Below are 24078 nucleotides of genomic sequence, written 5' to 3' on the forward strand. Positions count from 1 at the left end.
TTGGTTAATGTCATTCTATTACTGGCTAAATATCTTTCCAATGTTTTTTAAATTATTTCAAAAGTTTTTTTGTCTCTATACAAAATATTAAGTCAAATAACTCATTTTAAGTCTCTTTCTGAAATGTTTTTTTGTTACTAGCAGCTTGTATAAATGTGTTTTCTTGTCTGTAAAGTGTGTTCAATAAAAGAAAAAAACATGTCGGTGTGTGCGTGGCCCCGCCCACTGCGTGCTACGTCATCACGCAGCGCGGTCACGTGGTCCCGGCGCCGTCAGCTGCTCAGCCGTCAGGTGAGAGACTCGACCAGAAATCACCAACTTTTCTCATTTATGGCTAAATTACGGAGTTTTGAGGCTCCGTTTTTCTCTTAGAATCACCCGGGGGGAGAGCCGTCACGTCGGCCTGCTGCTCGAACCGGTTTAATGCGGTTTTATAGCTGTTTTTCTCGTTACGGTGGACTTTGTGTTGCTGGAGCTGCAGAAACTCAGAAAAGATGTCCTGTTAAATGTTGTGCTTTTAAATGTTTTCCTGTTAAATGTTCAGCGTTCCTACGGGGGCTTGAAATCCTTGAAAGTGCTCGAATTTCAATGTTGTGTTTTTCAAGACCTGAAAAGTGCTTGCATTTTAGTTTAAGTGCTTGAAAGTCCTTGAAATTATAACAAACATTGGGATCAGATTGTATAGTTTAGTTATTACAAGGAGAAATAAAATCAGTAAGATGAAACATAATACGATACAATGTACATCATTGTGATAAAAATCTGAAAAAATAATTCTGAGTATATTATATTCCTGTAGATATTTTACCCCAGCGATAAAGTGCTTAAAGATTTAGAAAATGACCCTTGAAAGTGCTTGAAAAGTGCAGGAATTTGACCTGGAAAATGTGTAGGAACCCTGAAACTCAGAAACGTTGTCCCATTAAATGTTGTCCTTTTAAATGTTAAGGTTTTCTACGGCTGCTTGAAATCCTTGAAGGTGCTTGAATTTCAATGTTGTTTTCAAGGCCTGAAAAGTGCTTGAATTTTGGTTTAAGTGCTTGAAAAGTGCTTGAATTTGACCTGGAAAAATGTGTAGGAACCCTGAAACTCAGAAATGTTGTCCTTTTAAATGTTGTCCTGTCAAACCTCACATGTGTATAACACGTATATAATCACGGTTTCCGTTACATGAGGAGCTGCAGGTCCCAGCTGTGTTTTAGCAGCTGCTTGAATGTCCTGCAGCTGCTTTTAATGGTTTTAATGGTTTTAATGGTGTTAATGGAGACATCATGGTCACCTGCTGCAGCCCCAGTGTCGTGCCAAAAAGTGATTGCCTGCCAGAATCTGATTTCTCCCTGAAAATGGGTCTTTTTACCTGCAAAAATTGTTAGAAGGCCAAATACAGTTAATGAAAGGTTGTTTCTACCTAAATATGAGCTCACAGGATTGCTTTTAACTCTTTTAAAGGACCATTACAACGTAAAATAGGCATTTTCACCTGCCAAAAATGGATTGAAGGCCAAATACAGTTAATGAAAAGTTGTTTCTGCCTAAATATGACTTGATCTCATTCTTGAGCTTCATAATCTGAAAATCTGACGTTTTAGCGCTAGCGCTCAACGGGCTGCTGTGCGCGCTCCCGCGGCCACAAATCACATTCTGGCAGGAAATCACTTTTTGGCACGACACCAGTGTTCTGCCAATTTCTGCTCCCTGCCGAGAAATGCTACTTTGTGTTTCTGCGCATGCGCACAGTGGATTTTCAAAGTTTGCATAATTTCTTGCACAATGTAAAATGGATAATATGGGATGTAAAATACACGAATTACACTTTGTGAACATTATACGATAAAGAGAGAAAAACAATTCTATCGATTTATTTGATATTCATTGTCATTGGCCTTTATTTAACCAGACAGGTCATTAATAACTAGGGGTGTAACGGTACATGTATTTGTATTGAACCGTCCCTTAGGAGAAATGTGTCTTGGACACGAGCGGCACAGGCGACAATCACACTCCAACAAACATAGAAACATAACCCCCAAGTCTTTACCCACATATACAATCAAACCACACTATAGTTAACACACATCAGTTCCCAGTTCCCAGAAAACCCATTACACAATTACACAATACCCCTGAGTAGAAGAGAGAATGATTGCACAGAGCCCGACTGAACTTATTGCACAAATGTCCACATTATTGCACTGACCTACACAAAAGAAACCTACACATTATTGCACATTTCTTTCCTCACGTCACACACACACACACACACACACACACACACACACACACACACACACACAGGCACACACACACACACACACACACACACACCCCCAGCCCTGGTAATGTCTGACCCGGTCCCTGCAGGTGACCCGGCCAGGTGACCCGGGTTTCCCCCTCAGTAATGTCTGGTTCCTGCAGGTGACCCGGCCAGGTGAGCCGGGTTTCCCCCTCAGTAACTTGTTCTCCTGCAGGATCTCCATCATGGTGCTGCAGCCCGTCATCTCCAAGCTGGCAGGGAAGCTGGTGGTTCTGGCCAGTTCATCCCAGAGGAGGCTGGAGATCCTCCGCAACGCCGTACGTACTCTAGTACTAGTACTACTACTACTACTACTACTACTACTACTACTACTACTATCACTGCTGCTACTCTACTCTGGTTGGGTACCGTGGGAGGACAGTTACATGCCGGGTCTCAACGTAACGAACATGCCTGGTATTTTTTGTGTGGGTTTGTGTTTAGGACTTTTGAACAGCGGGATTAGTTTCTTAAGCTAGGAGATGGTTGCAGTTTAATAAATGTGATTAACTCAGGTCAGACGGCCCGGGTGGACGGTCCAGAGAGTTTACATAAAGACATTGATCCACATCAGAAACCCAGACGGGGAAGTGCAGCGCTCCTGTTCTGGACTAGGGCTGTAACGACACACTAATCTCACCATAACGATACGATATTATAGCAGTATTGTTTTAACAACCTTGAATGAGGAACATATGACTGGAAAAAATACAAAACATTGCTGTGTGTTTGCCCTGTTATTCCAGTTTGTAATGGTTTATAACTGTTTAAGTTTTAAAGAGAAAGCCAGGCCAACCATTTTCCACAAACTGAACTAAAAGTAAATGTCAGGTTTGCATTATGCATCTTCAGTTTCATACAAGTACAAATATTTAGACACAAACTGAATAGTTTCTCTCATGTATGAATTGACTTTTTTCTTTTCCAGAAATTGAACTAAAATTAAATAAATAAATAAAAGTAAATAAATAAACTATGAAAAGTCCCAAACTCCAAATGCACCATAACTGTTATTGATCTTGTACCAGAGCTCAGAGCTTCACCTGCTCCAGCCTGAGGCCGTAATGAACCCCGGTATCGTTTCATCCTCTCACCGTCGGGGACGACGCAATCTTTACATCATAAAAACATTGATTCATGCTAAACCTTAGAAGTAAAAGTTCACGCTCACCTTAGAAGTAAAAGTTCGGAGCTCAAAACCGCCAAGAGTCCCGTGATCGGGACCAAAACGGTACTAGTTTCTAGAGCGTAGTCAGATTTTGGTCGGCGGGTCGAGGTCGTCACGTGATCCGGCTGCACCAATAGATGTTACTAGTAAACAATATATTCATATTAATAACCCAATATATTCATATTAATAACCCAATATCTGCTACAGTTTGTCACCTCCACCACACGAATCGTGACATTTTTGTATCGCCAAATTTCATGGTCTCAAAATTTCAACTTTTTTTCCTCAACATTTTTACTTTTTTCTCGACATTTCGACTTTTTCCGTCCGCGGGTCGAGGTCGTCAGGTGATCCCGCTGCACCAATAAGATGTTACTAGGAAACACAATATATTCATATTAATAACCCAATATCAGCTACAGCTTGTCACCTCCACGACACGAATCGTGACGTTTTTGTATCACAAAATTTCGTGGCACGATATGTTGTTCCACCTCTATTCTGGACCCACACACACACACGTTTATCAGGGTGCTCTAACTGGTGTTAGAGCACCGGATTTATGGGAGTTTTTACTTTTATAATGTGGGTTCACACTGCTGACTGAAAGGAGGTTCTTTCCCGCTACCAGGGGTTGCGGTTTGAGGTGGTTCCGTCTTGGTTCCAGGAGACGCTGGACAAGCGTCAGTTCTCCACGCCGCAGGAGTACGCGGTGGAGACGGCCCGGCAGAAGGCCCTGGAGGTGGCCCGGAGGATGCCCTTCGTGAGTCCACGAACTAACCTGACCACTGCAGACGGCTGCTAAACTTCTATTATTTTACCTTATTATTTTACCTTATTATTTTACCTCTTTTCTCATCATTTATTTCATTTTATTTGTTATTTAAGCGTACTCTTAAATTAAATACTTTTTGAAAACCGTGCAAAGTTATGGATAAGCCCTGAATTGATTGAATTTATTTATTTAAAACAGGGACAATGCACAAAAAAAACATTAATCTTGTAAAACAAGAAGAGATGCTTTGAGCCAGGTTATAGCAACAATTGCTAATTTCCGCCTGTAGTCCCTGGGCAGGTAAAGTGCTAAGCAGATACAATGTTAAGATTAATTTAAATAAGACATAATAACCATAATATTTAAAAATTTGACAGAATGCACTAATAAATAAAAGCACGGAAACAAGAGCGCCAAATCATAAAGTGCACAATAGAGACCAACAGCACATACACTCTCTCTCACTCTCATCACACATTCAAACACATACACATACAATACACAGATAACAATCATCCTCATCCTCAACCACACTCATAACCAGACGCATACACACACTCACATAATACTCAACAATGTGTGCAAACTTGCTTACTTAATAACCAGCGCTTTGACAAGCATGAGAATGTGTGAGGATTTGTACATAGAATAAGTTCTGTGGGAAGGACATTCCACTGACCCATGGCCACACAGGAAAAAGAAGAGCTTGCATTGCAGAATGCAGGCATTGTGACGTAGAATTGTCAAATTGGTTTGATTCACTGTTTGATTCATTGTAATCCTGTATTTGACCCGGCCTTTGTACGTTTTGACCGTATAGAAACGTAATTCTTGCCATTGTAAGAATGTGATGTACGTGCTGAATAGGGCTGGGTATCGATTCAAATGTCAAGAATCGATTCGATTCCGATTCTTAATATTCAGAAATCGATTATCAGGATTCGATTCGATAATGATTTGGTTAGTGTTATTTAAAATGTTTTTTGAGCTGTTGCCTGAATTATATGACTGTAAAATAACTAGTGAAATAATAATTTCACAATAATTATTGTGAAATAACTAAGAAATAAATAACTCAAACAGGCCTTTCAATATCCATTTAAAGTGCAAAAAAGAAAGAAATTGCAACAGTTCATGCAGTAAACAAATCATTTTAGCTTATCTAATTTATTCTGTCACCACGCACACATGTTGCCATGAAGCACCCGGCATTTTTCAGAAGTGTCATGACAAACTGTGTGTCCGACTGCTGGGATTAAAGTTCACCTGGCGAAAATGATGGAAAAAAAAAAAAAAAAAAAGGCGATTTTTAGACATAAGAATCGATTTTTAGGAATTAATATGAGAATCGATTTAGAATTGGAAAAATCGTTTTTTATGTTTTAATTGTGTCTTTCCTCTCTTAATGTTGATGTAAAGCTCTTAGAATGACCTTGTGTTGAATTGTTCTACACATAAACTTGCCTTTACTGACCCGAGCCTTGATCTTCCCAGAAACACCTGAAGACGCCCGACATCGTGATCGGAGCCGACACCATCGTGGTAAGACCCGGACCCGCCGGTCTCGGGGCCGAGCTGTTGCTCTGACTGACAGGTTTGTGCTTGTGATGTTCAGACGGTGGACGGGATGATCCTGGAGAAGCCGAAGAACAAGGACGACGCGTACCGGATGCTGTCCAGGTGCGTATCGGAGACACAGCCGGACCTGGACTAGAACAGGAGACTTCTCAGTTATAACTGCATAAATTGTCTATATTTCATTACTTTATATAGTGTTTTGGGGTTACATTTACACAAAATGCTAAAAACCAAATTTTCAAAAATTAAAAAACCGAAATGGACAAAAAACGGGAAAAATTTAAATGTAATGTGGGAAAAATTAAAACCGATTTCATACGGCCTCAGTTTGCTGCCCTGGATCTGTTCATATCAGTCATATATTCATGCAACAGCTCAAAAAACTGTTTTAATAACACTATCCCCAATCAATATTGGAATTGGATCGAATCAATCGATCAATATTGGAATCGGATCGAATCAAATCTTGATAATCGATTCTGAATCTTAAGAATCGGAATCGATTCGATGCTTGACACTTGAATGGATCCCCAGCCCTGTTCAACACACACATGCAGGGAAAGGGTAAAAAAGTAAAAAATATATAATTACAAAATATAAACAGTATATACATTGGAATGAAAAATAAAAAGTAGTGCAGTACGAAAGAAAAACAGTGCAAAAAAAGCAGGTAGGATGTGTAAGAGGTGGCAGATTGCACATCTTGTCAGGTCTCAGCTAACTGGACTAAAATACAGCATTTAAAGTGACGAAGGCCCCGTTTACACGTAGCAGAAACGGTGGTGTTTTCATGCGTTTTGTTCGTTCATTTACACGAAAACGAAGCTCAAATTCTCCAAAAACCATCATTTCTGAAAACTCCGGCCAAAGTGTAGATTTTTAAAACCTCCGTCTTCACGTTTGCTTGTAAACGGAGAGAAACGGACATTTATTCTTCAGAACGTCACATTATGAGACAGAAATGTCTCCAGCGTCATGAGTGACACCTGTGGTTACAATTAGTTTGTAACCGTCAATATTTTCTTGTATTTTACCTGTTTTATATTCTAAAGTCACTTAAAAGTAACTCCACTTCTCTGTCACTCCAAACCAAAGATATCAGTTTTTGAGAAATTTTGAGAAAAAAGATGAAATGTCGAGAAGAAAGTCGAAATTTTGAGAAGAAAGTCGAAATTTTGAGAAGAAAGTCGAAATTTTGAGAAAAGTTGAAATTTTGAGAAAAGTTGATATTTTGAGAAGTAACTCCACTTCTCTGTCACTCCAAACCAAAGACTCTGGTTCATCTTGGAAGTAACTGGAAGTTACTCGTGTCATTTGTTGATGTTTTTTTCCAGGATTCTGATTGGCTAGCATGACTTTATCTTCTCGTTACACTGCCCCCTGTAGGTTTGGCTGCTCATAGCACCTTAACAGATATTTATGCAGGTTCCTGGAAATGATGGGATTTTTCAAAATGTAGAGGGGGAAATATCCGTTTTTGTAAATACCCGGCTACGTGGAAACGTGGCCTGGTGGTTCTGCTGATGATTCTGCTGAGGGTTCTGATGGTTCTGATGGTTCTGCTTGTCTTGCAGCTTGAGCGGGAAGGAGCACAGTGTCTTCACCGGCGTCGCCATCGTCGTCTGCTACGAGAAAGAAAGTAGGTCCTTCCTTCACGTTTCCTCCAGTTCCATCGTTACTGGAACACGAGCCGGGGATTTAAACGGGCCTGGTACCCTGGTACCCTGGTACCCTGGTCCCCTGGTCCCATGGTTGTGATTTCTAATGGTTGTGATTTCTGATAGTTGTGATCACTGATAATTGATTACTGATGGTTGTGATTACTGATGGTTGTGATTACTGATGGTTGTGATTTCTGATAATTGTGATTAGGGCTGCACGATTCTGGACAAAATGAGAATCACGATTTTTTTGCTTAGAATTGAGATCACGATTCTCTCACGATTTTTTTCCAATATAAAATGTATTGCACTTATTACTTTAACTTTGCAACAGCTGAACAAAAATATAATAACAATAAACATCTCTTGTCTTCTTTACACAAACCTTTGAATAATTTAAACAATAATAACAATTTAACAATATTTGTCCCTCCCTGAGTTGAACACCCTTTCAGAAAGGGGACTTGTAACACATCCTGTAGTTCTGAGGCAACAAATTATTCCTCTGGCTGCTTTTTGCTGTAACAGCTGACATTGAACATAAAAACAATAAACATCTCTCTTGTCTTTAAATAATTTTAACAATAACAATTTTAACAATATTTATGTGCAATATGTGTCAGGTGATGAGAAAGGTAGATGTTTCTCCAAATGTAATCCACAATCATTAACAAAATATAACAAACATGACAACATGATAGTTGACCATGACAGGACTACAACAACTTAGAACATAGGCCTAGTCTTTTTTTTATGCAGCCATCTTTAAAAAAAAAAAAAAAAATTAAAAAAAAAAAAAAAAAAAAAAAAAAGATTTTTTTTTTTTTTTTTTTAAATCGTCGTCATTTGGAAATGAGATCGCGTTCAAGCATGAATCGAGATCGCGATTTTTTAACGATTAATCGTGCAGCCCTAATTGTGATTATTGATGGTTGTGATTTCTGATGGTTGTGATTATGGATGGTTGTGATTTCTGATGGTTGTGATTATGGATGGTTGTGATTTCTGATAGTTGTGATTATTGATGATTTCTAATGGTTGTGTTCACTGATAATTGATTTATGATGGTTGTGATTTCTGACGGTTGTGATTTCTGACGGTTGTGATTTCTGATAGTTGTGATCACTGATAATAGATTTCTAATGGTTGTGATTACTGATGGTTGTGATTTCTGGTGGTTGTGATTATTGATGGTTGTGATTATTGATGGTTGTGATCACTGATAATTGATTACTGATGGTATTGATTACTGATGGTTGTGATTACTGATGGTTGTGATTATTGATGGTTGTGATTATTGATGGTTGTGATCACTGATAATTGATTACTGATGGTATTGATTACTGATGGTTGTGATTACTGATGGTTGTGATTACTGATGGTTGTGATTACTGATGGTTGTGATTTCTGATGGTTGTGATCACTGATGATCGTCAGCGGGTCATTGAGGTCATTGAGGTCTGTCAGGACGCATCAGGACAGGCTGTTGAATGATTAATGTTTCCACTGAAAGAAGGCTGACCTTTGACCCCCAGATGACGAGGTGGACTACCAGCTGATAGACTTCTACGAAGAGACCAGGGTGAAGTTTTCCGACCTGTCGGAGGAGCTGCTGTGGGAGTACATCAACAGTGGAGAGCCCATGTGAGTGGGACCTGGCCGTCCTCGTTATTGATCGCTCTGTTTAACTTTACCCAACGGTCGATCAATGAAACGGCTGTCTGGACTTTGGGTTTTGTTCCGTGTTTGTCTGCGGCGGAACGCCAACGCGGTCAAACGTTAGCTCATCCAGGACCGTGTGTGTGTGTGTGTGTGTGTGTGTGTGTGTGTGTGTGTGTGTGTGTGTGTGTGTGTGTGTGTGTGTGTGTGTGTGTGTGTGTGTGTGTGTGTGTGTGTGTGTGTGTGTGTGTGTGTGTGTGTGTGTGTGTGTGTGTGTGTGTGTGTGTGTGTGTGTGTGTGTGTGTGTGTGTGTGTGTGTGTCAGGGACAAGGCCGGCGGGTATGGGATCCAGGCTCTGGGTGGGATGCTGGTTGAATCCGTCCACGGAGATTTCCACAACGTGGTTGGATTCCCCCTCAACCACTTCTGCAGGCAGCTGGACGTCCTCTACAACCACGTGTCCCCCGTGGGGACACCCGAGGGGACCAACACCCCCTTCCAGAGCAGCCCGGCGGCCGGCCCAGTTCACAGGGTTCGTCTGACTCACCTGTAGCACAACACGCCTCAGCTGTTAGTTAATCTTTATTTCGGTCAATTATACAAATACATACAAATCAATAAGCAAGATAATAAACATTTACAGGTTTTTCTTTGGTCAACATGGTGATTATTTTGACCGAAAAGGTCACGGTCCTCATTTATAAAAGAGTGCGTAGGATTCATACTAAAAGTAAACGTAAACCCAAAAGCCGAAAATGGCTGGCGCAAAAAAAAATCTGGATTAATAAAACGGTGTGCACGCAATGTTCACTTTATAAATCACAGTCCAGCTGGAAGGTTGCGCAGCTGAATCCGCCTCATATCCCGCCCTCTACACGCCCACTTCATACCATAAATGGGCAATGCAAAGTAGTTGATGACTGTTTTTGCATATGAATGGGCCTGCTGAGCATGCGCAGTGGCTTCTTGAAGCCTGTTACTCTGCACGTCAGGATGAATGAGACGTGTCGAGCCACCGTGCCACTAAATTTCACGGAGACTGAGATGGAGATGTTGTGGATGAGATGGAGGACAGGAAAATTACATTATTTGGTGGTCACAGTAAAAGTAGAAAAAGTATACTGTATTTTCTGGACTATAAGCCGCACCTGTATATAAGCCGCATCCGCTTTATTTTTAAAAAAAATAATTAAAAAAAGACATACAAGCCGCACCTGTATATAAGCCGCATCTGCTCTATTTAAAAAAAAAAAAAAAAGATATGCAAGCCGCAGATATTTATGTTGTTAGATTAGATATTTACTACATGTACAGAAGGATTCTGAACTGTAAATGATGTACATGTTTGTACCTAAATAGATCTTTCCTAACAGTGTCTTTTAACACGGCAGCAACTTTGCTGATTAAAACGGGACAGAACCAAGAGAAAATAACCAGTATTTATTTATCTATTTATCTGTTTGAAATCTGCTTCTACTTCTATCTGCTAAAGAAGAAGTAGCATATTCTTCTTTGCATTTATTTTGTCTTAGTTTTGATTCTAATTCCGGTTAGAGTGCCCGAGTGGTGGAAGAAAAATCTACAGAATAGCCGCACCTTTGTATCAGCCGCACGGTTCAAAACCTATGAAAAAAGTAGCAGCTTATAGTCCAGAAAATACGGTAAATAGTATAAAATAAAGAGAGTGAGTGGCAGCACGCCGTTGCTGCGCTAAACGCCGTGAGTGCCCCGACGCAACAGGGGGGACATGTCCCCCCCGTCTTTTCAAAATCATGTTTTTGTCCCCCCCACTTTTTACAGTTTAAAAACTAACGGTAGGCTCAGCCTGTAATTGCAAATCATCAAGACACTGTGCGAAGACGGGACGGCAGCCCCGCTCCCCCTCCTCCCCTCAGTGCTGCTCAAGGCTGATTTATGGTTCCGCGTTACACCAACGCGTACCCTACGGCGTAGGCTCTGCGTCGTTTTAACGAAGAACCATAATGTAGGCTTACGCCCGCGCGTAAAACTCATTATATATATAAAAATAATCGGAGTCCCTTTTTAGGGGCTCCGTAGAGTGGCCCGACACTCATTTGTTCTGTCCTCAGTCACTCTACGGTTGTCGTGGTGGGTGACGAGAAGGTTCCCGCGTGTCACCGCGGCTGCAGCAGCTGCAGCAGCAGCAGAGTCCTGACTGACGCTGAGCTTCACACACAGAAGGACACGATCAGCGCTATTTTATTATAAGTCTGATATGTGATGACATTATTAAAAGTATGACATGAATCTGGCTTCATTTCACCACCTCACAGCCTGCGTTGCCAGTTCCCCAGATCTTAAGTAAATTCCTACGGGAGGGTCGGGGTTGGCGTATGGATACGCAGATTTTTCGGTTAGTTTTTTCTTTTTAAATCCCAACCTTTGCGTAGAAAGTGGCTTGCACATCTTTCAAGCCCTGTTTTGTGCGCAAGCGAGCTTTATAAATGAGGCCCCTGGGCTTGAAGCATAAAGCTGATCTTACTGACCTGGGGCCTCATTTAAAATGGACTGCGTAGGATTCATACTAAAAGTGCACGTACGCTCAAAAGCCGAAAATGGCGTGCGCAAAAAAAAATCCGGATCAATAAAACCATGTGCACGCAGACTTCCACGCAGTCCAGCTGGAAGGTTGCGTAGCTGAATCCGCCCCTTTACACGCCCAGAAATGCATATGGATGAGCCTGCTGAGCATGCGCAGTGGCTTTCTGCAGCCTGTTTGGCGCAGATCCATGGTTTGGCGTCAGAATGAATTAGAAGTAGCAGCCACCGTGACACTGACTTTCACGGAGACCTAGATGCTGTAGATGATGTGGAGGACAGGAAAACCACATTATTTGGTGGCCACAGTAAAAGTTAGAATAAGTATATAAATAGTATACAATAAAATAAAGCGAGTGAGTGGCAGCACGCCGTTGCTGCGCGGAACGCCGTGAGTTCCCCGGCGCAACAGGGGGACACACGTCCCCCCGTCTTTTCAAAATCATGTTTTTTTTCCCCTTACTTTTTACAGTTTAAAAACTAACGGTAGGATCAGCCTTAAATTGCAAATTATCAAGACACTGTATGAAAGCGATACGAAAACGGCCCCGCAGCCCTGCTTCACCCCCCGCTCCCCCTCCTCCTCCTCTCCCGTCTCTCCTCAGAGCAGCTCAGGGCGGGTTTATGGTTCCGCGTCACCGACGCAGAGCCTACGGCGTAGGTGCGCGTCGCCGCGTACCCTACGCCGTAGCGTCTGCGTCGTTTTAACGCGGGACCCTAATTTAGGCACCATATACAAGCAGCACGTAAAGGTTTCACGCGCGCGTAAAACTCATATATATGAAAAAAAATCTGAGTCCCTTTAACTCCGTGGGGCTCCCTAAACGCAGCCCCTCATTTGTTCTGTCCTAAAGCGGTGGGTGAATAAGAGGCTGCAGCAGCAGCACCAGAGTCCTGACTGACAGCTTCACACACAGACGGACACGATCTGCGCTATATTATTTTATTTTATTATTTTATTATTTTAAGCCTGACATATGTTGTGATATGTGATGACATTATTAAGAGTATGACATGAATCTGGCTTCATTTCACCACCTCAATCCCTGCGTCGCCAGTTCCCCGTGTCTTAAGTAAATTCTTACGGGAGGGTCCAGGTTGCCGTAAAGATACGCAGATTTTTCGGTTAGTTTTTTCTTTTTAGATCCGAGGATTTGCGTAGAAGGTGGCTTCCGCAACTTTCAGGCGCTTTTTCTGCGCAAGCAAGCTTTATAGATGAGGCCCCTGAACGCCCCCCCCCCCCCACCTCTGGCCCCCTCAGGGTCTGTCGGCAGGTTTATGTTTGTTTGTATGTTTATTTGTAAGGATCCCCATTAATCATTATCTTAAAGCAAAAAAACATACATGAAAACATTCCAATATCCAGTAAAACATCATCTAGTCTATGAAAATCAGATCAGAAATACACCTTACCCTGTCCAGTGTGTATAAGTATAAGTGTATGTGTTTGGTATCCTATACATATGATATTCCAATGTGTTTCTTAATTAGCTTTTTGAATATTTATTTATGTGTTAATTTAGTCATAGAGTGATAAAGAATTCCATGATTTCTTGGAAATCATTGGAATTCATTGGAGCTTCTCAGATCAGTGATGTCTTGCAGATAAAGAAGTCGGGTGGAGACACTGAGTCGACCTCAGTGTTCAACGGCCTGCCGACGCCTGATGCCGGTGAGACGTCACCGCTGGTCAAACACAGAGAACGCGTGACCGAGACGACCGCGACGCACGGAGACGGTGGAGCTGCAGGAGACTTGAAGAGAATATGTGAGCTGATCGATGGATTCAAGGCCTCAAAGGTGACTGGTCCCTGGAGACGGTGGAGAGACGGTGGTGGACGGGCTGATCGCGGTCGGCTGATCGCGGTCGGCTGATCGCGGTCGGCTGATCGCGGTCGGCTGATAGCGGTCGGCTGATAGCGGTCGGCTGATCGCGGTCGGCTGATCGCGGTCGGCTGATCGCGGTCGGCTGATCGCAGTCGGCTGATAGCGGTCGGCTGATAGCGGTCTGCTGATCGCGGTCGGCTGATCGCGGTCGGCTGATCGCAGTCGGCTGATCGCAGTCTGTTGATCGCAGTCTGTTGATCGCAGTCTGTTGATCGCAGTCTGTTGATCGCAGTCTGTTGATCGCAGTCTGTTGATCGCAGTCTGTTGATCGCGGTCGGCTGATCGTGGTCGGCTGATCGTGGTCGGCTGATAGCGGTCGGCAGATTGTGGTCGGCTGATCGCGGTCGGCTGATCGCGGTCGGCCGATCGCAGTCTACTACAGTCACTTTTCTCCGACAGCTTTTCTTTCTTTTTGAAACTTTCTTTGATTGTCGGCTGTCTCAGTGCAGCAGCCTCGGTTGCAGCGACGTACTCACTGTATGTCTTTTCATGCTTGGTCTTCAGGTGATGAAGTGATGAAGTAGTTTATTTGGTCGATCAGTTTCCATTGATAAATACATTGCATTTCCTTTCCTTTTGTAGGAAAGAAACAATAAAAAAAAGAAGTAAGGAATAAACCGACCAAAAGGTGTAGGCTGAAGCCTAAGTTTATTGTGCCTACCCTTTTTAACTTTGTTTACTTCATAGTACTACTACTGTACTAATACAGCAAGGACAAACCATCGGTAACCCTTTCTTGTACAGTACAGTAATAACCAGGTAATACCATGGTAATTACACTGTAATTACCTAGTAGTACCTTGTATTTACAAGGTAATTACATGGTAACTACCGGGTAATTTACCCAGTAAGTACTAGGTAATTATTACGTATTTTCTTGTACCATGTAATTATGTGTATTTACCATGTAATAACATGGTAAATACCTGGTTGTTTAAACTAAACATTACTAGGTAATTACAAAGACATTAGATGGGAACTATGAGGGAAATTACAGGTATTTACTAGGTTAATATTGGTAACTACCAGTCAATTTACCATGTAATTACTCTGAAATTACATGAATTATTTCTAAGTAAGTACCAGGTAATTACTAAGTATTTTTCTGCAAACTACCAGGAAATTATAACCTATATTTGAGGTAGTTACCAGCTAATTACACTTCAATGACCATGTAGTTACCTTGTATTTACTCTACATTTCATGGATAACTACCGGGTATTTACCCATTCATTATTGATTTATGTATTATCAATGGATTGGTGCATGTACCCCCGAGGGTGTAAATGACTCTATTGACCTTGTAATTAACCTGATAGTTACCATGTTTTACCTGGTAATGCAGGTACTTACCTTGTAGTTACTTGCCCAGTAATTCTATTTCCTAAGTATTTACCCAATAAGTACAGACATTTTTACCTGGCTTTTACTCAGTAATTAAAGTGAAACTGGACTGTAAAAGAAAGCGTGTGTTGTTTCCATAATATTACCTGGTACTTCCTCATTAAGTACAGAAATAATTACCTGATATTTACCCATTGATTGAAGTGAAACTGGACTGTAAAAGAAAGCGTGTGTTGTTTCCAAACGATTTAATAATTAATATATATATTAAAAACGTTAATAACCAAGTATGTCTCGATACCTTTTTGACCGATACCGATGTTTTGAAATGACATGATCGAGTCCGATCATCGGGCATTGGGTCTTCTGTATCTGGAATGAATGTATTCTTGAGTCTATAAGGTAACAATAATGTAATAATAAGATAACCTTGTTTGAATTGTAAAATGGGTTTGGCTAAATACAATCTTTGACTCAAACCATGGACAATTCTGACTAAAATAAGACTAAAATGCTCAGACTTTTAGTCGACTGAAACTTGACACGACTAAAAGGAGAATGAACGTGACTAAAACTAATAAAAACTAAACTGATGGTTCCCCCCCGTCTCTCCTCCAGGCTCTGTTCTCGGCCTCCAGCTTGGGCGTGTTCGACCTTCTCTCCAGAACTCCTGGCCTGGATGCAGCGCAGGTGGCCCACGACATCAGCGCCTCCGTTAGAGGGACGGAGCGGCTGCTGGAGGCCTGTGTGTCTCTGGGGCTGCTGGAGGCGGGAGAGAGAGGTGGGTGCAGGCTCCGCCCCCTCGCCATTGTGCCGTGCAGGCTCCCCCCTCGCCGTGCAGGCTCCGCCCCCCCCCCACTGTGGCGCCGTGCTGGGGTCCCAGCAGCCCCCACTGGCCACGGTTAAATGTTTTTTTTTTTTAATTCAAGATCTTTTTATTGAAATTTTCACAAAGTAAAAAAGGTGAAATGCTGAATGTCAATTACAAATATTTTGAGTAGGCATGGGCATGTTAATCATAGCATACACCAGTGTACAAAATATAAAAAACAATTAAACAGTATGAAAAAATATAAAATAGTAACAAAAACAAACTACAGACCAAACTAATCCCTCCCATGTCACTGCCAGATTACTAATCACAATATGAGGTCATTCTAACATCAAAAGCCTGCACTAGGAATACAGAAGAAATATGAAGTATAGTTCACAGGGTCTGGAATGCTTCTAGAAAAGGTCCCCACACTTTCTGGAACTTATTTGATTGCTGAAGCGAGTATCTAATTTCCTCCAGTTTTAAGCAGGACATGATGTCTTCCAGCCATTGTGCACGAGTAGGAGGGAAGGGATCCTTCCACCTGAACAGAATTTCCCGACGAGCCAAAAGGGAGGCAAAAGACAAAGTGTGCCCCTGTGCAGTGGTTAACTTCCTTCCTCCCTCCATGACCCCAAACAGGGCAGTCAGTGGGTTTGGTTCTAATCTGATTTTAAGCACCAGAGAGAGAGTATGAAATACTTCCATCCAGTACTTGTTTAGACATGGGCAGGACCAGTACATGTGGATGAGAGAGGCTTCTGCTACTTTACATCTTACACAGTATGGACTAATATCTGGGTACATGGAGGATAACTTTGCCTTGGAAATATGAGCCCTGTGTACCACTTTAAACTGAATTAAGCAGTGACGTGCGCACAGGGAGGTTGTATTAACCAGTTTGAGTATGGACTCCCAGGTATCCTCTGATAAGGGAAGCCCTAAGTCCTGCTCCCATGCTGCTTTGAGTTTATCTGTAGGGGCACTCCTAAGATCCAGCAACATGCCATAGAAAGACGAAATGAGCCCCTTTTTGAATGGGTCTGTGGCAAGAACTTTGTCAACTGTGGTCAAGCCTATCGATGCACCAGGGCTCGGTGTCTGGGAAAGAACAAAATGTCTAGCCTGAAGATACCTAAAGAAATGTGATTTTGGAAGGCTGAATTTACTACTTAACTGCTCAAAAGATGCCGCGGTGCCGTCTATGAACATATCTCTAAAACGAATCATACCCCTCCTGTGCCATTCCTGGAAAGTGGGGTCCTCAAGGGATGGTTTGAAAAAGTGATTTGATGCAATGGGGCTAAGAAGAGAGAAGCTGTGAAAGCCAAAAAACTTCCTAAATTGGGCCCAAATTCTAAGGGAATGTTTAACCACTGGGTTTTTGATTGATTTAAGTGAAGGAAGTGGAAGTGAGGAGCCGAGTAGGGCAGGAATTGACAGGTCATCAGTTGGATGTAACTCCATCGCCACCCAGTCAGGGCGGTCAGCGCCGTCGCAGTAGAAGGACCAGAATGCAAGGCAGCGCAGGTTAGCAGCCCAATAATAATAAAGAAAGTTTGGGAGGGCCAGACCACCTGCAGACTTTATTTTTTGAAGGTGAGTCTTGTTCAAACGTGGCCGTTTACCCCGCCATAGGTATGAAGATATAACTGAGTCAAGGGACTGAAAAAAAGAACCAGGAATAAAGAGTGGTAAGGTCTGGAAAAGGTACAAAAATTTAGGTAAAATGGTCATTTTAACTGAATTGATGCGACCCACAAGAGACATTGACAGGGGTGACCATTGTGTAAGGATTTGTTTGGTCTCATTTAACAATGAGATAAGATTCTCTTGGAGCAGGTCTTTGTGTTTCCTTGTCACAGATATGCCTAAATAGGAGAATTTGTCATTTGCGATTTTAAAGGGAAAATTGGAAAGGTCTAAAGCATGCGATTCGAGATTGGTAGGGAAAAGCTCACTTTTGCTGAGATTCAGTTTATAGCCTGAGAGTTTCCCAAACTGACTGAGAAGTGACAGCGCAGGGGGTAATGAGGCCAGAGGGTGAGAAATGAAAAGCAAGAGGTCATCGGCATAAAGCGAGACCTTATGTTCCCTGCCACCTCTCCAGATACCGGACACATCCTCACAAAATCGGAGCGCTGTGGCAAGCGGCTCGATAGCCATGTCAAAAAGCATGGGACTAAGGGGGCACCCCTGACGGGTTCCACGATGCAGATTAAATGGTTTTGACCGTTGAGAGTTAGTACGAATTGAGGCTGTTGGGTACAAATAGAGAAGTTTAATCCACAGAGCAAAGTTCGGACCAAAACCAAACCTGTCCAGCACAGCAAAGAGATAATCCCATTTGACGCGGTCGAATGCTTTCGCCGCATCCAGAAAGACAACGCATTCAGGGATAGCCTCAGAGGCAGTAAATGATGTTTTTTAATTCAGAATGAATTATTCTGAATTAAATAATTCAGAATTAAACTATTTTCCTTGGAGTTTACATGGAAATAGTAATTCCAAATCAAGGTTTCCATGGAAAACACGTTTGATGGGCTTTCTCCAATTCCTCTACAGGGGGGCGGACCAAAAGAAAAACAAACTTAGCCGCTACAACTTTGAAAAGCTCACAATTTTGATGTTTCCTGCCATCTGTTCTTTTAATTATTTCCAGATCCTCCAATCTATTTATTAAATACATGGTCTCTGCTCTTGACCAGCGTTTACTGCGTGTTGCCATCTTGAAACTTTGTTTGGAAAACCAGCCCAGCGGAATATAAGATCATGGAGACAGACGGGCGAGGGAACGAGCAGAAAGAAAGACCGGGAATGAGGAGGAGGAATGAGTGTAAACATGATCGCGGAATTATTCTATTCGGATTTGAAATCGGAATAAACCAGTCACTAACTTCGGAATTAAGGCCCCGTTTCCACGGAGCAAAAACTGTGGTGTTTTCATGCGTTTTGTTCGTTCGTTTACACGAAAACGAAGCTCAAAGTCTCCAAAAACCATCATTTTTGAAAATTCCGGCCAAAGTGTAGATTTTTAAAACCTCCGTCTTCACGTTTGCTTGTAAACGGAGAGAAACGGACATTTAGGCTTCAGAACGTCACATTATGAGACAGAAACGTCACCAGCGTCATGAGTGACACCTGTGGTTACAATTAGTTTGTAACCTTCAATATTTTCTTGTATTTTACCTGTTTTATATTCTAACGTCACACTTAAAAGTAACTCCACTTCTCTGTCACTCCAAACCAAAGACTCTGGTTCATCTTGGAAGTAACTGGAAGTTACTCGTGTCATTTGTTGATGTTTTTTCCAGGATTCTGATTGGCTAGCATGACTTTATCTTCTCGTTACACTGCCCCCTGTAGGTTTGGCTGCTCATAGCACCTTAACAGCTATTTATGCAGGTTCGTGTAAATGATGGTATTTTTCAAAACGTAGAGGGGGAAACATCCGTTTTTGAGAAATTTTGAGAAAAAAGATGTAATGTCGTGAAAAAAGTCAAAATTTTGAGAAAAAAGTCGAAATTTTGAGAAAAAAGTCGAGAAAAAGACGAAATGTCGAGAAGTAACTCCACTTCTCACCTTAACAGCTATTTATGCAGGTTCCTGGAAATTATGGTATTTTTCAAAACGTAGAGGGGGAAATATCAGTTTTTGTAAATACCCGGCTATGTGGAAACGTGGCCTAAGTTTAATTCGGAATTACGTGTTTACATTGTAATTGTTAGTCATTTTAAATTGGATTTAATTTTAATTTTGAATTAAAGGAATTAAAATTCCCATGTAAACGCCCTGATTGTTCTGCTGTGTGTCCTCAGGCTCCGGTCCCCGGTACCAGAACTCCCCCCTGGCCCGCCGGTTCCTGTGCTCCGACTCCCCCTGGTGTCTGCAGGGATACCTGCAGCGCTGCGACCAGACGCTGTGGCCGCTCTTCAGCCGGCTGGAGGCCGCCGTGGTGGAGGGCCGGCCCCAGCGCCAGGGGGCCCCCGGGGCGGCCGGAGGACCCCAGGACCCCCGAACCCCCCCCCAGGTCAGCTGCTCTCACACTCAGCACTTCAGGTTCAGGACCGGAACGCTGCTGCAGGAGGAAAAGCTTGACCTTGTTTGTTCCTCTTCCAGGACGCGGCCCGGACCAGCCGAGACGCCCGGCTCAGGTTCATGGACGCCATGGACAGCTACGCTAAGGTGGCCGCGGTCGCCGTGGCGACGGCCTTCGACCTCTCCAGCTTCAAAACAGCCTGTGACCTCGGAGGTGAGAGCAGAAACTCTCTGGGATTTTAGTTATTTAAAGGGGACCTATTATGGATCTAATACCTATTTTAAACAGGCCTTGAATGTCTTAAAAACAAGCTTTTGATGGTTTTGCTAAATAAATGAGAAATTCAGCCTCTGGGCCATGTCTGTATCTTCCCATTCCCTACACTGCAGAATCTGGTTGTTTCCTCCTTCTCTGAGTTGCTGAGGGGAGACCACTTTATAAATGTTAAAGAAGAGAAAACCTGGTTTTCATAATAGGTCCCCTTTAAATAAAAATCGTGCTCCACGTCTCTCTTTTACCCAGGATGCACCGGGGCGCTGGCCCGTGAGCTCACCAAGGCCCATCCTGGAATGTCGGTGCTGGTGTTTGACCTGCCGGCCGTCGTGGAGCTGAGTGACGGCTTCCATCAGCAGAGCTCCGGCAGCAGGGTGACCTTCACGGCAGGTGAGGAGCCTGGGGAATCCTGGAGAATCCTGGATGATTCCAGGATGATTCCCGGACGATTCTAGGATGATTCCAGGATGGTTCCAGGATGATTCCAGGATGATTCCAGGATGAACCTCGATTATTCCAGGATGGTTCCAGGTGATTCCTGAATGATTCCAGGATTAACCTGGATGATTCCAGGATTAACCTGGATGATTCCAGGATGGTTCCAGGATGAACCTCGATTATTCCAGGATGGTTCCAGGTGATTCCTGGATGATTCCAGGATTAACCTGGATGATTCCAGGATTAACCTGGATGATTCCAGGATGGTTCCAGGATGAACCTCGATTATTCCAGGATGGTTCCAGATGATTCCTGGATGATTCCAGGATGGTTCCAGATGATTCCTGGATGATTCCAGGATGATTCCGTATCCCTCTGGTCACCGTGTCTCTCTCGTCTCTGTCTCCAGGAGATTTCCTCCAGGACAGGGTTAGGGTTAGGATGATTCCAGGATGATTCCAGGATGATTCCAGGATGATTCCAGGTCTCTCTTGTCTCTCCAGGGGATTTCCTCCAGGACTCCCTCCCTCAGGCTGATCTCTTCATCCTGGCCAGAATCCTGCACGACCTGCCGGAGGAGAAACTGCAGCTGCTGCTGGGGAGAGTAGCAGCCGCCTGCAGGCCAGGTAATCAGATTACTGCAGGACCTGTAATCAGATTACTGCAGCCAGGTAATCACATTACTGCAGCTGCTGCTGGGGAGAGTAGCAGCCGCCTGCAGGCCAGGTAATCACATTACAACAGGACCTGTAATCAGATTACTGCAGCCAGGTAATCACATTACTGCAGCTGCTGCTGGGGAGAGTAGCAGCCGCCTGCAGGCCAGGTAATCAGATTACTGCAGGACCTGTAATCGGATTACTGCAGCCAGGTAATCAGAGTACTGCAGCTGCTGCTGGGGAGAGTAGCAGCCGCCTGCAGACCAGGTAATCACATTACTGCTGGGGAGAGTAGCAGCCGCCTGCAGGCCAGGTAATCAGATTACTGCTAGGCCAGACTGGGGAGTCGGGGGTGTCAGCAGCACACGGCAGACATCCACGTATGCAGGTGGAAGCAGCAACGGGATGACCAGGGGTGGGGGAGGGGCCGCAGGCCAGAACGCAGCTCCTGAGGCTCCGGCCTGCAAACATGCACAAAAGAGAAAAAAGGGGGGCCGGCACAAGAAACTACAGGAACGATGGACAAAAACGATAGCTATGAGATATTTATAATAAATAAAAATGGAAATGGAGAAGAGAGGAAGAGAAGAGGAGAGGCGAAGAAGGGTGAGAGGCACCGCCCAGCGGATCATGTCGGTCCCCCCTGCAGCATAGGCCTATAGCAGCATATCTACCACCAAGCTATATTTGAGACTAACTATTATAGTCTTGTTCTATAGCTGCAACTATGACTACTGACTCTAACACACTAGAGTTTCCACTACCTAGAGATTTACCAACACCAGCTAGAGGTTTACTAAACACTAACTATAGGCTTTACTAAACAGAAAGGTTTTAAGTTTAGTTTCAAAGGTGGAGGTGGTGTCAGCCTCCTTAACCCAGATTGGAAGTTGGTTCCATAGTAATGGTGCCTGATAGCAGAACGCCCGCCCTCCAAATCTACATTTAGATACTCTAGGAACTACGAGTAAACCTGCACTCTGAGAACGGAGAGCTCTGCCAGGAACATAAGGCACTATCAGGTCTTGTAAATACTGCGGAGCTGAGCTGTTTTGGGCTTTATATTCAAGTAATACATTTTTTTTTTCAGATTACTGCAGGCCAGGTAATCAGATTACTGCAGGCCAGGTAATCAGATTACTCTAGGACAGGTAATCAGATTACTGCAGGACAGGTACCGTATTGTCCCGAATATAAGACGACCCCCTCTTTTTCAAGACTCAAATTTGAAAAAATACTTTTTTAACACCAAATTAAATTTTTATACAGAAAATAATTACAGTACATCTGAAACAAATGATTATAACAATATATTTGAGAGAAAAAGCCTGTTATTTTGCCTCATTCAAATCATGATCTTGAAGTTTGCATCATAACTTCTTCGACCCACTTTTCTCCAGATTGTCACTACGTTTCACCATTTTCTGTTATCTCTTCTGTTATTTCCTGTCTTTTCTTTCTTACCGCTATTTTTTATTTTTCTTCTTCATGCTACTGCTATTTTTATTTTTCTTCTTCGTGACAGGGGTTTGCTTTGCCCTGGGAAGTTAAGTTCAGCATTCGCTTTAAAGATATCTGGCGCCATCTAGCGTTGTGAATGAGTACGTCTAGACCCCCGAATGTAAGACGACGCCCACTTTTTCAGTCTTATTTCAATGCAAAAAACCCCGTTTTATATTCGGGCCAATACGGTAATAAGATGCAGACTGCAGAGTGTGGTGTATTTGTCTCCAGGTAATCAGATTACTGCAGAGTGTGGTGTATTTGTCTCCAGGTAATCAGATTACTGCAGAGTGTGGTGTATTTGTCTCCAGGTAATCAGATTACTGCAGAGTGTGGTGTGTTTGTGTCCAGGTAATCAGATTACTACAGAGTGTGGTGTGTTTGTCTCCAGGTAATCAGATTACTCCAGAGTGTGGTGTATTTGTCTCCAGGTAATCAGATTACTGCAGAGTGTGGTGTATTTGTCTCCAGGTAATCAGATTACTGCAGAGTGTGGTGTATTTGTCTCCAGGTAATCAGATTACTGTGGTGTGTTTGTGTCCAGGGGGGGGTCTCCTGCTCAGCGAGGTGTTCCTGGACCCGGACCGGTCCGGTCCCCCCACCGGGCTGCTGCAGGCGCTCAGCATGTCTGAGGGGAGGCAGCGCAGCGCCGCCGAGTACCGCCGGCTGCTAGCGCCGCACGGCTTCACCTGCACACACACCGCACACACACACGGCCTGCTGGACGCCATGCTGCTCACCAAGACCCCCGGGACCAGCTAGGGGGCACTACGGCGGCGGCGTTGCCACGACTACGGAACAGCTGTCTGTGGAGACCTGCTGGATGGATCCCCAACTCCGGACTCTGGTTCCTAGTGACTGGTTACCAGTTACCTGGTTATACAGGTTCCTGGTACTGGTGGCTGGTTCCTGGTTCCTGTTACTGGTTACTAGTTACCTGGTTATACAGGTTCCTGGTACTGGTTACCTGGTTACCTGGTTAATGGTTCCTGGATCTGGTGACTGGTTACTTGTGACTAGTGGCTAGTTCCTGTTCCCGATTACCTGGTTCCTGGATCCTGTTACTGGCGACTGGTTACCTAGTTACCGTTTCCTGGTAACTTGTTTTCTGGTTCCTAGTTCCTGGTTTCTGGTTTCTGGTTTCTGGTTCCTAGTTCCTGGTTCATGTTCCCTGTCCTGCATCCGTCTGCTCTTGTATCCATTAAAATGTCTCCTCCTGCCACCCGTCCGTGTCTTTATCGTTTTTATGCCTTTATTCAGTTTGGTTTTTTCTTTATCATAGAATAAAAAGTTTTCACTTTTGTTGCTTCTGCACACAAATCATGAATAAGTTAAAGGAGCCGTCTGTAAGAAATGTCCAAAACTGGTACTGCAGTCACTTTCAAAACATTGTTGAGCGGCGTGTACCCTCCCCCTCCTCCCCCC

The 24078-nt window shown here is 43.4% G+C and overlaps 1 protein-coding gene across 1 annotated transcript; it reads left to right on the forward strand.

Annotated features, from left to right (window-relative positions):
• The first annotated feature begins 241 nt into the window (after positions 1-241).
• LOC133446235 (probable bifunctional dTTP/UTP pyrophosphatase/methyltransferase protein) lies at positions 242-23875 on the forward strand. The gene is made up of 15 exons (XM_061724217.1): positions 242-291; positions 2469-2571; positions 4096-4227; positions 5734-5781; positions 5855-5919; positions 7392-7456; positions 9014-9122; positions 9462-9669; positions 13302-13496; positions 15546-15708; positions 19560-19771; positions 19861-19993; positions 20303-20443; positions 20995-21117; positions 23198-23875. Exons 2-15 carry the CDS (start codon positions 2479-2481, stop codon positions 23413-23415), a joined length of 1905 nt encoding a protein of 634 aa, XP_061580201.1. The 5' UTR covers positions 242-291; positions 2469-2478; the 3' UTR covers positions 23416-23875.
• The last annotated feature ends 203 nt before the right edge of the window (positions 23876-24078 follow it).

This window comes from Cololabis saira, chromosome 6 (genome assembly GCF_033807715.1).
Source record: "Cololabis saira isolate AMF1-May2022 chromosome 6, fColSai1.1, whole genome shotgun sequence".
Taxonomy (NCBI): Eukaryota; Metazoa; Chordata; class Actinopteri; order Beloniformes; family Belonidae; genus Cololabis; species Cololabis saira.